The 17,169-nt window shown below is 39.1% G+C and overlaps 1 protein-coding gene across 2 annotated transcripts in view; it reads left to right on the top strand.

The window, feature by feature from the left end:
* The first annotated feature begins 9,013 nt into the window (after positions 1-9,013).
* The window catches only part of LOC142158542 (amphiphysin-like), a 176,254-nt gene continuing 168,098 nt past the window's right edge, over positions 9,014-17,169 (top strand). For both annotated transcript variants that reach the window (XM_075212577.1, XM_075212576.1), the window contains exon 1: positions 9,014-9,137. In XM_075212577.1, coding sequence (XP_075068678.1) covers positions 9,069-9,137 — 69 coding nt within the window. In that variant the 5' untranslated portion in view covers positions 9,014-9,068. The remainder of the gene's footprint in view (positions 9,138-17,169) is intronic.

The raw sequence follows: 17,169 nt of genomic DNA, 5'->3' as shown, positions 1-17,169 counted from the left end.
AACGTTTTCTCGGCATCTGCCAAACCCAGACTCGCCCATCTGACTCCCAAAAAGAGAAGCGTGATTTGTCTCTCCACAGAACACGTTTCCACTGCTCCACAGTCCAGTGTCGGTGTGCTTTACACCACTCCATCCAACGCTTGGGATTAGTCTTGGTAATGTGAGGTTGGCATGTAGCTGCTTGGCCATGGAAACCCACTTCATTAAGCTCATTAAGTTTTTGTGCTTACATTAATGATAGTGGAAGTTGGGAACTCTTCAGCTATGGAATCAGCAGAGCATTTGTGACTTTTATGCATCATGCGCCTTAGCAGTCATTGAACCGGGTCTGTGATTTTACATGGTCTTCCACTTCGTGGCTGAGTTGATGTTGTTCCTAAATGCTTCCACTTTCTAATAATATCACTTACAGTTGACAGTGGAATATCCAGCAGGGTTGAAATTTTGCAAACCATCTTATTGCAAAAGTGGCAATAGAATGACCCATTTTGTATTACAAATGTTTGCAAATGGAGACTGCATAACTAGGTTCTTGATTTTATACACCTCTGGAAATGGGTCTGCTTGAAACACCTCAAATCAATAATTAACAGGAGTGGCCAAATACTTTTGTCCATATAGTATACATGCTTCAATCGCCATTTAAAATATACTTAAATCATCATCAGAAACAGCTATTTATATATTCAAATGCATTTACCTCCCAGGTATAGGGGCTTACATCTAACAAGGACTAGCTTGTACACCACACCCAAAAGGCCCAAAGTAGGTCAGGTAGGCAGCAGCTAAGACTGCATTAGGCAGTATTTTGAAATAAAAACAGAGAAGACTGAATGGTATATTGTACATTATAAGAGTGTAGATGCATTGCCTATAATTGCAACAACTGGGTAAGAGCTTTTTGTCCTTGTAACAGTTGTGTAAACTATGTGGGTAGGTTTCTATTCTATTCTTTTTATTATTAATTATTCTGTTTTACAAATTCTTCTTTCATAGTTTTTGTCCCCAAGTAAATCTGTGTCAATAAAGCTTGCATAGATATAAAGATCCAGTGTTAGCTTCTCTTCATTGACAACAGATACAGAAAAGTTTTAATAAGTGAAGTTAGTGTTTATTTACATGTTTTTGTAGGCAAAGTTGCATGTGTTTGTAATATAAATTCTCAATTAAAATAGAAAATGTCAACACTGTCATTTATTATTGAAGATCTTGACCATAGTGGCCTTCTAAATATATTATTTAATGAAACTATAGAGAAAAAAGAGAACCTAGCACAAAGCTTTGAGCTATCCCTGCAGACAAATGTAATATGAAATTGACCTAAAGCCATGAGACTCCTAAAAATAGTTTTTAAATAAGTATGAGAAACAAGACTTAGTTTATAAATTCATAGAGAAAGGAAAACATTCTCTTGCTTGTTATTAAATTTACCATAGTACCAATGAATGGAACTCAAGTTTTTAAATATATAGTTGAAGACCACTGGAAAAGTAATTTATTTATTACAAAGTCAAAAAATAATATCCAAACTATATTTGTATGGATACATTAGTTCATTATTATTTCTGAAAATTTCAAGTATGTGTATGTCTGAAAACCACTCTGTGAGTTTGGACGCGAATAAGACACAAGGACATTTGCGTTCCATTGCCTCTGAACTTGTCCTCATCATGCTGTGTTACAGTTTATTATAATTTGTGTTCATATGCATTTGCTAACATATGCTATTATAATCCAATCCTATTTAAGGCTATTGGTTATATCTTAGACAGATTTATTCTTAAATGTCGCCAGGTGGAATAGTTACTCAGGGATAAGACAGAGCAAGAGGTCTGTGCTAAACAATGAGGATACACAAACTCCATATCATCACTTGTCATCTGGCCAGCAAGGACAGTGCATAATAGTACCCAGACCCAGACTCCTAGACATCCTCTTCCCAGGGAACCAATAGACCCCAGCCAGCAGGGGGAGGACACTCTAGGGTTAGCCCTATCATCTTACCACTTATCACAAGCTAGCTACCTCCCTAATACACCCCCCATTTAGCTCCATCTCCATGGGAATAATGTGGGTTATATAACTGGTGTCTATTGGTCTATTCGGGTGATCTTTGTGGTGACCGGGAACTGCACTTCCATCACGTGCATACGCTGTACTTGTAAGGAATTCTTCTGCCTGATACATCGACTCACTTGTTTTGCTATCAGTTGAATATACTACGCTTTTGGTTGCAATAATTCGCTTAGGTGATTTTCAAAGAACCCACCAGGACACACGGTCCTTACAGTTTGATATATAAAATATAATGTTTTTGACTGTACGTTGGGTCTTTATCATTGTTGCAACAACAACATTCATATTTATAATAATATTTTATAACATATTTATCCTGTACAACAAATGGGAATGAATAGGATATTGCCAGTGAACTGACTGGGTCAGCGCATCTTCATTGTTCCTGGTATGCAGTGGTTAGTATCTACCAAAAGTAGTCCAAGGTAGAACAACCGGTGTCACTCACCGGACTGTGAGTGCTTCTTCCCGTATATTTAGGAACCGTGGCCGTCCTCCAACCTGAGGGTCTGCGCATGCGCAGCCCTTTCAAACCCTTCAGTACCTGTTCCTTTAACTTAATTGGCAGATCAGGCAACACTCTCTATATTAAGCACCTGTGGTCAATACCACGTGGCCTGATCTTGGAGTCTCATTCCCATGAGCCTCTGAAGGTGTTTCCTTGTGTATTCAGCGCTGCTGATTCCTGGGGTTTCCAAACCACTTCTACTCCTGTGGTTTCCAAACCACTTCTACCCCTGTGGTTTCCAGACCACTTCTACTCCTGTGGTTTCCTAACCACTTCAACCCTCCTGTGTATCATCGTGACTGTTAGCTGATTCTTATCCGCTGCCTCCGTGCACTACAGTCTTCAAGCCACTTCAACTCTCCTGTGTATCATCGTGACTGTTAGCTGATTCCTATCCGCTGCCTCCGTGCACTACAGTCTTCAAGCCACTTCAACCCTCCTGTGTATCATCGTGACTGTTAGCTGATTCCTATCCGCTGCCTCCGTGCACTACAGTCTTCAAGCCACTTCAACTCTGCTATGTATCATCGTGACTGTTAGCTGATTCCTATCCGCTGCCTCCGTGCACTACAGTCTTCAATCTACTTCAACTCACCTGTGTGCCATCATGACTGTTAGCTGATTCCTATCCGCTGCCTCCGTGCACTACAGTCTTCAATCTACTTCAACTCGCCTGTGTTTCATCGTGACTGTTTGGCTGATTTCTATCCGCTGCCTCCGTGCGCTTCAGTCTTCAGCTCATCTCATCTCTCCCGTGTTTCCTCGAGACTGCTACAACTGATTCCTATCCGCTACTCTCCGTGCTCAACAGTTCCAGCTCAGCTCTGCTCTCCCGTGTTTCATCGTTGCTGCACCTGCTGGTTGCCATCCGCTACCTCCGTGTAACTGCAGAGTCCTGCTGCTGCTACTTCTCAGTTCTACTCGTCCTACAACAGCTGACCCGCTCTCCGTGCTTCTCCGTGTTCCCGCTGGTCTCTACTCGCAAGTCTGCATCGGATCTGCGCCTCACTGTTTTCATCTCATCTAGATCATCGCTACTTTTCAGGGTCCTCCAGGAGTCCAGTCCTACATACTACTGCTTCCTGAGTATTTGTTCCCCTGCTGGTCTACCTACCTGTGCGCTGCACCTACTTGATTACCGCTTCACCCCTCCAGGGACTTCGCATCCTGCCGGCCTCCAGCCGTTCAGGTATCTCTGCACTCCTGTCTGACAGCCTGCTTCTGAACCACGGTATGCATACTTCTCATTGACTGTGCTGGTGTATTGCATATCTTGCTGGACTGAGTTTGTTCTCCTCTGGAGTTTACTATCCGCTGAGACTATTACCATCATTGACTGTGTTATCTTGTGCCGGATTACCTCAAGTGACTTTCTATTATTGGAGTGCTGTTCAGTCATTAATATATTGTGCATGTTATTGTGGATCAAGTTTAAGGTGCCCGTGTATCCCCTGTATTGCAGTCTCTCCCCGTGCTCCTCCTCACATATATATTCAGTGGTACAACTTGCTAGAGGCAGACCACTGATCCCTGTTTCCTGTGTCACCTGTTCCAGTATCCTCTCACATAGCAGTGGTACAACTTGCTAACGCAGACCTCTGACTCCCCGGATACCTCCACGTGGATTCCATTCCTTCTCTCAGACAGCGGTACAACTTGCTATCCGCAGACCGCTGACTCTCATCACCTCCTCGTTTCTGTTGGACATTCCTCCTCACTATAGCAGTGGTACAACTTGCTACCGCAGACCACTGACTACCTTCACGTGTCCTTTGTCCATACAGTTCCTCGTGTATTTCTACATCCATATTACCAGTGCTGCTAGTCATAGACTTTCCTGAGCATCTCCATCATCTGCTATTTCCTGTTCCGTGATCACCCTGCTACCAGAGTACCATATTACCATCTATACTGCTCTGGTAAGCCTATCACCTGGTGATCCCTGGGTAAAGACTCCTAGTGCCCGTGACAACCGGTGAACCGGCTATCAGGCGCCAACCCCACAGTCTTCTCATTAGGGTGCCAAGTAACAGGTCAAGTTCTACTTCACTGTCTGGCCTAGCAATCTCCTTTTGTTACTATTGGTTCTGACCTGGCTTGTTTTGACCTGTCTCCTTGGATCCTGCCTCAGTTCGCTTCTCGGTTACTACTTTGGACTGTCTGATTAGTCCTTGTATTCCGAATTGGTACTTCCTGTCTGGCTGGTATTGACCTTGGTCCTTCTGACTACTTACAGTTCACCTACTCTTTGCCTGTGAGTGTCTTGGAGAACCGCGACCTGTGTGTCCCTTGCAGCTAAGGCCTTACCTCCATGAATGAGTCACTGGTGAATACCAGGGGTGCATTAGATTCCGGCCCTCTAAATTCAGTTGTGTTAACACCGGCAAGTGTCCTCCATCCATCACCAGATTGTGACACCGGCGACTGGGCCATGGGCACCCAAGACTCTTTGATGTGCGTGGGGGCGAAGGCTAGCCCATCTGGTCCAATATCACAGAAGAGAAAAAGGCGCGCTTCTTTAAATTAATGAAATGTGTACAAGTGAATAAAATAATTTGAGACGGCAGCCAAGGACAATTTGAGACCAATGGGCATGTGCAAACAAAAGAAAGTTGTTGTCCGACGCTCACAAACAATATATAAATCACTATGTGCCAGTATATACATAAAGGAAAATTTTGTTCACATATAGCTATATTGGGATTAAGCTCACCTGCCAACGTCAAGGCATCTCCTGTAAGTGAGTCCCTAAGCTAGTGATACAAATTTATATTCAGGGTGTCAGATTTAAAACCTTCCCTGAATCTCCACGTTATAAAGCATGCAGCAAAAAAAAACCCCTAAAACTATTATTTGTCGTCTCAGATGATTTTATTCACTTGTACACATTTCATTCATTTAAAGAAGCATGCATTTTTCTCTTTCACTAAATTCTGTTTTGCTGGGAGTTGACCACTCCCTTCAGGTGCTGCAGGCTTCATAAGATGGAGGTTCAGGGAAGGTTTTAAATGTTCAACATTTAAGAGGGAGATGGCACTATAGCTAGCACATAGATTTTGGTTTCTAACCTCTGTAGGAACTACAATGATATTTGCTCCGGTGGTGGCCCCTTCAGATTTCTTGCCAAGGAGAATAGAAATAACCAAATCTAACAGTAGGGAAGTGAGAGCTTACATTAGTTCCTTATAGTAAATTGCTGTTAAGCCATCAGGGCCTGCAGCAGAAGCATTTTTGAGAGTCTTAATAGTTTGTTTAAGTTCTTCAGCGGAAATGTCTGTGTTTTTTGGGGCTTTTCTCTCCTTGGAGGCCATGTTTAGGAGTACACCATGGATAGTTGCCTTGTGAGCCTCCTTTATGGCCTTCCACTTCTTTAACACCACTGTGAAGTATTCTGCACAACAAAGTGCATACTAAGATTCTACCCTAATCCTTGGCTCTGTAGGAACTACTTCTTCAATACAGCACTACCATGGCCTATGTCAGGGTTTTAAAAATCCAGTCCTCAGGGAGCCTTAACAGTGCATGCTTTCCAGGTCACAACTGAAATAATTAGCATCACCTATAGATCTTTTAAAAAGTGTAATTTAGTAATGAATCTGCCTGTGCTCCAGCTAGGAGATATGGAAAACATGCACTGCTAGGGCTCCCCGAGGACTGGATGCAGTGTTGGACTGGGGCATGAAGGGCCCACTGGGGGAATGCAACACTAGGGGCCCTCCAGATGGGGTGTGGCCAGCCATCAAAGAGGCGTGGCCAGACATTAGATGGGGAGTGGTCAGCCTACGAAGGACAACTAGCACCATAGTGTAATATATAAAGAATGCACAGTCTTGACCTGCCCCTTAGATTGGGCAGAACAGTCACCAAAAATCGGAATTGTCCCACTAGACTCAGAACATTTGACTGTCCTACCTGCTCTTGTCACTTTCACCACCTGTGGCTGCTGGTTTCTTTAGTTGTGGCTTGTCTGGATCCTGGAATGTTGGGGGCTCTATTTGGGAAAAAAATGGGTACATTTAGCAAATTCCAACCAGCCTCAGCTTTAAATCAATAGGATTCACAATTAATACGTAGGCTTTCCTCCAGCCCCAACATTAAAGTAATAGTATTCCCATTTAATAAATAAACCTATTTCCCTCCCTCCAGACAGCCCCAGCAATAAATTTATAGCATTTACATATAATAAATATACCTATTTCTCGCAACCATCACTGCCATTAAATAATTCATGTTCACAGTTAATAAATAGACCTCATGCTCCTCAATCTCAGCCCCGCATTCAATAAATAGCGCCCAAACCACCCAATCTTAAATTAATAGTCCCCACTATAAAATTAAATTGTACCACCTCCTCAGTAAGGAGTTTACTGAGCGCCACGGAAGGACTACAGTGACAGGGTCCGCGGCATTGATCGGGCCAGGGGCGAACCCCGCAACTATCAAAAATGCTGCTGAGCACTTTCAAGGGCCCCCTGAATGCCCGAGGCCCCTGGGCTGTGGCCCAGTTAGACCTCGGGTTAATCTGGCACTGGGTAGGGCAGTCCCGAATTTGGGTGATTGTCCAGCACAGCTCGCCTATCACAAACACAGCAGTGCACGCATACTGAGTTCAACCTGTGTTTGGTTGAACATGCACGTATCTCTGCTTTGCACACGCCTGAATTCATCAAGACACTCATCTCAAAATAAGTGCGCTGTTGAGTTTGGGTGTGGGTGTGCTGTACTCTATAACATAAGACACTGTATGATACATCCGAAGCCTATGTGGATTATAAAATTGCAGAAGAACGGACCGAAAAAATTATATTATATATGTAATGCCACCTGTTAAAAGATAAAGGCATTAATGATAAAACAGTAACAAAAATAAGGGTTTTTTCTGCTCATTGAGTACATTAGTATTAGTATGCTGTTAATGTCTACTTGACATAAAATAAATTTTTACAGTTGTTCCTGATCACAAATACATGTTATAGCATGCATATGAGACTGTCATCTCTACTGGTCAGGACTTAGACTACCCCTCTAGCTGAAGCAAGAGATACGGTAGAAAAACAAGTAACTTTGACACTCCCATAGCTTGATTCAGCCGTGGCTGCATACACTTGAGTTTGGCAAGTCTCTACTGTACAATAACTATGGCAAAACGCGCCGTTCACCTTAAAACATAGGCTGAAGTAAGTGTCCTTTGTGTCCGCAGATGGAACGGACAGAGCTATGTTTACTGGCACATGTCCCAATTCTGGGCATGTGCAGAGTGATTTTACGTACGGTATGGTCGAAATCAGCAGATACGCGCCTTCCTGAATCAGGCCCATTGGCTAAAATGACAGCCACACCCCACATATACTGTGCCAGAAGGAAAGAAGAATCATTCAGGTGTGGTGACAGAGGCAATTCTTCTTTCCTTCTTCACTCTCTAGTGGCTAGCTATGCATCTGTGGCTACTGTCATGCACCTTCTGCAGCGGGCTGCCACTTTCGACAGCACACCCTTTTTGGGGCGCCCTACTAACGCTTTCCCCCATTTGGCCCTTCATACCCCAGTCTGACACTGGTACACAGAAAGACAGACAGTGACAAGGTTTGCAATCAGAATATCAGACACATGCATTCTCAGTGCAATACTATATATATATATATATATATATATATATATATATATATATATATATATATATATATAGCATTTTTCATTCCCAAAATCACATTTCCTAGGAATAGAGGAAAATAACACATGGATGGATTTTGCAGGGCATTTCATGTTCCATACAACCTATGTATATCCTAAAGCTCTTTCTTAACTCTACCATTTCCAGATGAAAGTGTTTCCAGTAAAACCTGTCATCTGGCACATAAGTATCTGTACTTAAAACAATTAAATAACGAAATATCAAATCGTATTTACTGCTTAACCGTTTTAGTTATCTGAAATATCAATATGTGAGATTGCTTTTCTGATCAGTTTAGTAAATGTTATCTTGAATTTGTAGGCAGCGGTACGCTGGCTTTTCATTCTGGATTCTGAAGCGGGATGGTAAGTACAAAGCATAGCAAATCCTAAGATTCTTCAGTCATCCAGATCAGCACCCTGGATAGCAACTAACCACAGTGAATAATTGTAGCGGTATATGGAATAGATAATCCTTTTTTTCTTGCCACCTGTACACTACATAGCATTGCAGCGCGCTTGTCTAAATAAACAATAATTAAAAACCATGTATAACATAACCAATCATGCTATTATAGCCACATTGCTAAAGTATTTTAATTCAATAAGAAAATTAAAATATTCAATTAATTTTGATATAATTGTGCATTCTTTCGCAACCTCCAAATTTTCTCTCTCCTTTCTCTTTTTTTTATCTGTCACTATTTTCCTCTCATCTACACGGGCTCCTCCTCTTTCCCTCCCCTCTTCTCATTCTCCCTCAGCCTCCAGGCTCCATCTGATACCTCTCACTTGGCTCCCTGAACCAGCAGCCATGGCTGACATGAAAACAGGCATCTTTGCTAAGAACGTCCAGAAAAAGCTCAGCAGGGCTCAAGAAAAGGTAAAACCCTCACAGACACGTCTGTATCTGCTTGGACAGGATCATTGATGAACATTGAAATAATACAGGGGATGTACACGGAGCCTGTACTCCTCCTAGAATAGAACAGACGGATCTCACTTGTGTTTTAGTGTGCAGGCCCATAGAGATGTAAATTATTATCGGGCAATATATATCTTTAAACATTTAAATAAAATATGTTTTGAACAGGTAGCTATCATTCTCAATAGAAAATAGAAAATGCGGTTTATAAAACCATTGATCATTTAATTCCACAGCTTGCAACCCTCCTGGTGTCAATGTAGTGTCAGGTTGAAGGGGGAGGGAGTGCCTCTGTGTGTAGCTCTCCAGGAGCTCAGGGGTTACGTGCAATGCAGTAAGGGCTGTTGGAGCTTTTTGCAAGGCTGCAAGAATGGAAACTACTGGGAATGGTGGGAGGGAGTGCACGGTGCAGATACAGAAAGCAGCGCTTTCACAAGGTCGAGGTGCTGCAAAGCTGCATAGCTGTATGTACAGGACAGAGGCACATGTATATTGCGTTGCATAGGATGGAACTGACAGTAACAGCAGTGCACCTTCCTACTACATCACCAATGTTTCTCTCACATGTGCAAAGCACCATTACTTTTGTATTTAAAACTGAGATATTTTTATACTGCAAAGTTGAACGTGTCAGTCCATTGATTCTATTATTTCATCAAGCTGTTAACATTATAGAGGTCTCCTAAAAAAAAATATTTGATTATTTTAATAAAAAATAAAGCAAATGGTCAGTGATCAAGAATATTTCAATTTATTTACACTAGTTTAGTTAATAAACTTTACCTGTCAAGGTCACAAGCAATTTAACATGTTCTAACCAATATATTAATATGTAATTGTATTAATTATGTGTATAAAGGATTGCTCTATAAGCAGAATAATAATTAAGAAACAAATGTATGGATTAAAAATAGATTGTAAAATGTACACATGTACACATGTACTCAGTCTGTGTCATCATTGCTGTTATATATCACATTTGCATACATAAGTTAAGCAAGGCATTAGTACATATGACATCTTCTGAGCAACTGTATGTGTATAGCTAAATTTGCTAGAAAACATGCATAATACCATCAAAATATTAAAAACTATAACCATCTATTTACTTAGCAGTATTCTACTGTCAGAATATAAATGTAAATACATGTATCCTGTAATGTAAATGAATTGTTAGATTAAAAAACATAAAGTCCATTGTCTTGGTTTGTCAAGTGTTGACTAGGAAGAAATTTAGGCCAAATGGCAGCACAATAGGCTGAGTAGTGCTGTAGAAAGATTACATCTGTCATTGTGATTTGTTGAGGCAGATAAACAATCTGCTGTCACTTGTCTCCGCCTCCACACATGCACAATTTCAATGCAGTAAGAGGATTAAAATCCTGTTAACCTTTTCACTGATCTACAACTGGTTGTACCTGCATTGCTTGTGTTTATGCAAGTGATTTTATCCTTCTTACTGATATTTGGGGCCTTTTGAAGGCAATTTTAATTAAAATCAACATTTTGCTCTTTAAAGCATCCAAATCAGGCTTGATCCTCAGGCATGTACTTACCATTTGCTAATGAGATTTACAGTGCATGGTTACCAATGGGAAAAAAGTTAGTTTTGTCCATTATATTTTGCCATTTTATTGGAAAAAGAATTCTAATGTTGGATATTGTATTTTTAGAGTAACATTTCTGTAATATATAATGATATTAATATATGAATATATTCCTTTTGAACATTTGCTCAATTGGCTCTACTCAGACAAGCTTGTTTTATTTATAGTTTGAGACAACTTGTCTCGGTATGAAACTGTTACAGGTTTAAGTGTAAAAACTATATCAAGTTTTCAAGCGTTGTGGGCTTGCTTAGATCCTAATCAATTCTTACTTTTATTTTCTGAGTTTTGCACTGTGAGGTCTAATCCTCTATTCTTATAATCAATATTTATGTTTTGTATTTTATATTACTCCATGTGCTGTACTTGTACAACATTTAGCTGCATGGCCAATGGCATAAATAGAATAAATAAACTTGCATATAACTTATCTATACACACAAAAAGCTTAAAAGAACTTAGCTATTGTGCCCACATTATAATGTACAATATAATTAAGCTGTATTAGTTTCCTTAATAAAAAACTGTGTGATTTATACATTATGTTGTTTATTATTTACTATGAAAGAAAAAAATATTGCAGACACAAGCTGCAGCAATTGGTTTCATTACTAGTGGGACTTTGTGACTTGAGTAATTCATAAGCAAGACACTAATGTAGCTTAATTATTAAATGCAATAAAAACCCTACTTGTTTAAAAAAGTGACATTCGCTCACGCACACATACCAAACACACTCTCTTTCTGGCTTCCAGGAGTTGGTCCTTAGCATTTGTTTCCTATATCCATGTTAACTCCTTGTATAGGAATTTATGTCACAGATACAGATGAATGGTGAAGATATATATATATATATATATATATATATATATATATATATATACTAATCAACTATAGCAGATGCAATATATGCAACTGCTATGGAGCCAAGCGTCAGAGTGCTCCCTGAGCCTGTTAAAAATATATCCAATCCTAGTCATGCTGTATATTGATTAAAATATTCTTCTAGGGGACTCCTGATAAGCACTGGTAAAAAATATTCTGTATGAGATTCAGTTACAATAGAAAAATGTTGATTAGTGACTGTTACATGTGCATATTGCATATGTACACGATACACTATATACATAACATCTTGTACATGTTATTCCAGTTCTTAACTGTGATCTAAGTAACCTTAACAGTTCAAGTCTTGGAAATTTCTCAGGCCCCTTATTCCAACAAATCTTTATAAATGTCCAAAATAAGAAGCATATATCATCTATTGATCATTTTGGAAACATTTAGTAAAGATTGACCCCTTAGATCCTGGCTGTCAATGACCTTAATGTGTGATAATCCAGGGATCATTACATCCAGTTGCTGGCCCTCTGATTCTCTCTGCAATCTAAGTTGAATACCATTAACATTAATGGAGAAGTGTTGGGCACATCAGCAATCAAAAGAGAAACTGTATGTCATTGTAAAGTGACATCACTGAGGAGTTCAATACTGGAGGGCAGGTCAGGAATCATGTCTATTCTGCCAGGCAACTGTAATAGATCCATTCAAAACAGATCCAAAAATGGATGTTTTACGAAAAGATTTCCTTAAAGATCCTCCAATATGGCCCAGTCTATTCAGTGATAAAGGCTATTTTATAAGCCTAGATTGAGACAATTGGTGAGCGAAATGTTTTTAATAAAAATTAATTTATTTAGCCAAGTTTACTGCATAGAAAATTTATGTAAAAATTGGGACCAGAACATCTTGCTCCAGATGGAATGGGTCATATTTTAGTGTCATGTTTTACAAATGATCTAATATGGCTAAAAATAGGGAATGTCTTATAGGCATCTTATATGACAATTTAAGGGTTCCCCTTGATTTTAAAAAATAAAAGTAAATAAAAAAGATTGAAAATAAAAATAACATTTGTGTGCCTGACCAAATGTGTAATACATTATTAATACATTATTATTAGTTTATTTAAATCTTGGTGTAGCTTAATAGAGCATTGCCAGTTGTGTGAAAATAAATGGGCAGAAACTTAATTGAAAAAGCACAATTTTACCTATTATTACCCATTCTCTATTTATTGTGCTTAAATAAAAATTGTTCTAATATGCTGCTAAAAGGAGGTCTTAACTGCTCTTCCCCCAAAAATTATAAAATAAAATGTGCTTGGTTATTGTAAAAAATAAAAAGTTATCACAACTCAAATTAATGCAGGAAAGAATACATCACCGAATATAACAGGAGGCACAATGGCAGTTTCAATAAAGCATGTTTTTTGTTGTAGAGAGGTAAAAAATATTATGAATTTTCTTACGGGGGACAGTATATTGTAAATATAAATTAGTGGCCCAAATTTAATTTTAGATTATATGTAAGGTTTTTATTTTTTTAAATTGTAATTTTATTACATTGGCTTAATATTTCATCAGCAGTGGCCCAATAATTATATTTGTATGATGTGGCAACACTTACACACGTATAACAATATTTCTAGATGGGGTCACCATTTAAAGTACTTTTTTGTATTACTTCAAGATGCTGCATTTTATAGGCGTGATTAGCAGACACATCAGCTATTGGTCTGTGCAGGCTAATGAGGACTATAAAAAGGGACCCAAATGCCCATTACTCTGAGGGAGCTAGAAAATGGTAGCAAAAGTCTTGTTGGGTGTTTTGGAGCAACATCTGATGTTGGAGTCATCATCGACAGGGAGAGAGGAACATCCCCAACACCAGGCTCCTCTTAGGTTGCGCAAGCCTTGTGGGTTTGTTTTTTTGGTGTGTGCGGTTGCAATCATCTACATGTATTTATTTTTAATTGTAAGTGTTTCTGGATATTGGTGTCAATCCTGGTTTATGACACCTCTGTCATAGAGAAGTGATAGGACTTACCTTTGGCCTTTAGAGGTCCGCACTCATGTGCCTTGATATATCTGGTGGTGTGCTTCTCTGTGCCCCAGGTAAGGTGTTGCCATGCTGTGTGCTGCATAAATTGGCCCTAAATCAAAGTATACCCCTAACACCAGCAATATACAGTAACAAACCAGGTGAGCTCATTACAGCAGCTGATGTTCATAATACAGAGGGGTGAGGCAGGTCATGGAAAGGATCATCCATACTTAGTTTTCAGGTGAGAATGGTTTATAAGTAAGTGAAATTGTTGTGTAGTTACCAGTAACCTTGTTTTTAATTCTTAACTATTCTTGTTGAACCAACATCATAAACACGGTTTTTTTGGGAAAACACCAATAACCTTAATTTATGGGTATATGTATGTTTGTTGAAATAACCATGTAGGCATTATTGAATCATAATAAATATAGTGAGTTTACCCAGATTACCCAAGTACACAACACAAGTGTGCATAAAAAAAAAAAATATTAACTAGCTAAATGTAAATAAACAAAAATAACACAGTCTGTGTTGCTAAATCAAAAAAGGCACTTTGCAATAAATACAAATCAAATACATATTTTTATATTTTTCCTTTGATGCGGGCTCTGGAGACTTGGCCCACTCAGCTGGTGGATGGCCGTCTCCCACTGCTACACACAGGAGTAGCGAGTAATGACGGCCTTGGGGTAGTGGTCTGGCTGCTAGCATCTGAAGATGTGGGCACTGGTAGACGTATTTGGCCACAAATAGCATTTAAATTTGAGGACAGCTCACGGACTGCCCCAGTTAGATTATTTATGCTAGTGTTCATTTGCACCAAGGAAGTGTCTGTGCGATCGATTGTGGTACATAAGCTCATTTTCTGGTCCTGTATAGTATGCAAATACCTAAATCCTCTGGTAAGTTGTTTTGGATCCCCGTCAGTGAGTCCTGGTGGACTTGGACCAAATTCGACTGCTAAACTGGTGGAGGGACTGTGCCAAATTAGGGCCAGTTTGCTGGTCTCCTTGGCTCGTTGGGGGATTTTCTGCTGGAGAGGATAGTGGTGCAGACTTAGCATGCTGTGGCACTTCAGTGACATCTGGCACACATTCCAGAGTGATGTACACGTCACCTTGGACATCTGGTGCATCCATATCCTCTGTGTCTCCAATTGTGCCACTGTATTTTTGTGCTTGTAATGTTCCTTTAAAAAAATAAAATAAAAATAATATTAATAACCATTATCTGTACATAATGCAGTTATAGGTGCTTTTCATAACAGGCAAAGGCTTCATAGCATTTTTACACCCCCCCCCCCCACTAGAACATAGGTGGATTTACATTCTAAGGTAGCGACTGCTTGTGCTGGGGGTGTCTGTTTTTTGGAGGAGGCTGTATGTACAAACATGTGACATTTTTGAGATTACTATATTTTTCATGTGCACAAAACATTCACCAGAAAATAATAAATTGCTCAGACTTCTGTTTGCAATATGCTGAAATATCTAACATTTACATGCTGCAGGATTACTGTTTGAGCATAAAGGATAAACATTTGCACCATTATACAGTACTCATCAGCCTTTGGTTGAGACACAGGTCTGTTGGTGTCCCGCACATTAATCCCCTCGAGGAGCTCAATATGGATAAGCTGCTTGAACTCCTCCTCATAAGTTGTGTAGGTCATGACACGAGCAGGCCCAGCTCCAGTCCCTGGAGCTTCTCACCTCTCCTCGGCCATCTTCTCCTTCACTCTGCACTTTATGTCGCTGATGTGCTTGTGGAAATTTTCAGTGGTGCGCTGAATGGGGCTCACTGCATTAACAGCGTCACATAATTGTGACCACAGTTGCTTCTTATGTGCAAATGTGGTCCGCACATTTCATGCAAGAAAAATAATCCAAAAACATAATACAGAATGAATGGTGCTGTAATGTCAACAGCAACAACAACAACAGAGAAAAGTGACTGAGATATAGACACAGATAGTAAGAAAAACGAAACACTGTTTTATAAAAATATTGTTGAACAAATTGGACAAGGAAGCTCTCTTTGGTCAAAGAATATATATTTACACATGTACAGTATGATTGTCTTCCTATACTGGATAGAAGTGATCTTTGAATAGAGAAAGTAAAATGAGAACATGATTAATCCATTTAATTACTGGTAGAATATGAGTCAGGTTGGTAGAGTCTTTGGCTTCTTGCTGTGAAGGGGTAGAGGCACAGCTATTGTAGTCTATGTGTAAAACAAATATAAATTTGGCCCTGGAAGTCCATAAAATGAAGACATTTTTTAAGGCCCAATTTTAGGTTTCATGTTGAGTAGTTTGACAAAATGATTGATGGAGTTGAGCATCATGCGTCCTTTTCAACCTCTCAAACTAAAATGGTTCACAGTATAAAAAGGTTGGGAACCAAAGATCATATTAGATTAAATGATTAATTACTCTCAGAGTTTTACATTTTATTAATATATCATGTATTGTATCATGGTATGACAAATTGCATATCTGACATTTTAACATATAATATATGTTTCGGGTCAAACATTTAACAGTTGCAAATTCTTTTATTGTAGTATACAACTATGTAGCTAACATATGCTAATTCAGATGGATAACTTTAATTACTGGGTACTGTTAGACATGTCATTTTTACCAAATTGATTTCAGTTTGCAATGCTACATCTTTTCAATATGTTAGTTATTCAAGAACATTTCATCTGCATTATATTCAAATATTGTGTATATGTGTTAACATGACTCTCAAGAGTTTATAACAATGCCCTATAATAAGTCAAGGATATTCTTAGTCTATTTGGTCTATTAATAGTTTTTATACAAGCCAGTAAAACGTCTTTCATTTCATGGAGAAGCTGTTCATTCAATGCATTGATTTCCCTGGTGCCCATTCTGCTGCTGACCACAAAAACAGGGATAGTGCCCAGGGCTATGGTTGGAAGTCAGATTCTAATTGCTGTAGCTGCTAAACATGTTACAAGAAAAATATAATCAGGCTTAATTACACAAAGCTGAACACCCCTTTAATATGTATTTGATATATTTTAGTTATAAAAACAGTTGACACTAACCTATGCAAACTAAAGAATCATTATGCAACAAAAATATCACATGACCCTTGGACTGCTATGAAAAAAATGTATCTGCTCACATCAATTCTGTGTCACATGACCACATGTTTGGAAGCACTGACGATACGGAATTGAGGAGAGCAGATATATTGCTAATCCTTGTGAATTTTATTATTATTTATGGTATACATTATGGATGTTTTTTTCTATCTTTTTTCGGTCGAACTCGGCACAAAGGAATTCCTTACCTTTTTTCAAGTAAATATAGAAATCAGTAAGATTTAGGGCTGAACCAATGTTTGGCAGAACGAATGTATAAGCCAGAATGTCCTAGCTGTATAATGGATTCCTGGACTATGGTCTGTTCCACAGTGTTAGAACTGTTCTTAGTTTTTTTGTCAAATTAAATTGTC

The sequence above is a fragment of the Mixophyes fleayi genome, chromosome 5, assembly GCF_038048845.1.
Source record: "Mixophyes fleayi isolate aMixFle1 chromosome 5, aMixFle1.hap1, whole genome shotgun sequence".
Lineage (NCBI taxonomy): Eukaryota > Metazoa > Chordata > Amphibia > Anura > Limnodynastidae > Mixophyes > Mixophyes fleayi.
Note: the sequence above shows the minus strand (reverse complement) of the source record. Positions and strands in the feature narration are given on the sequence as shown.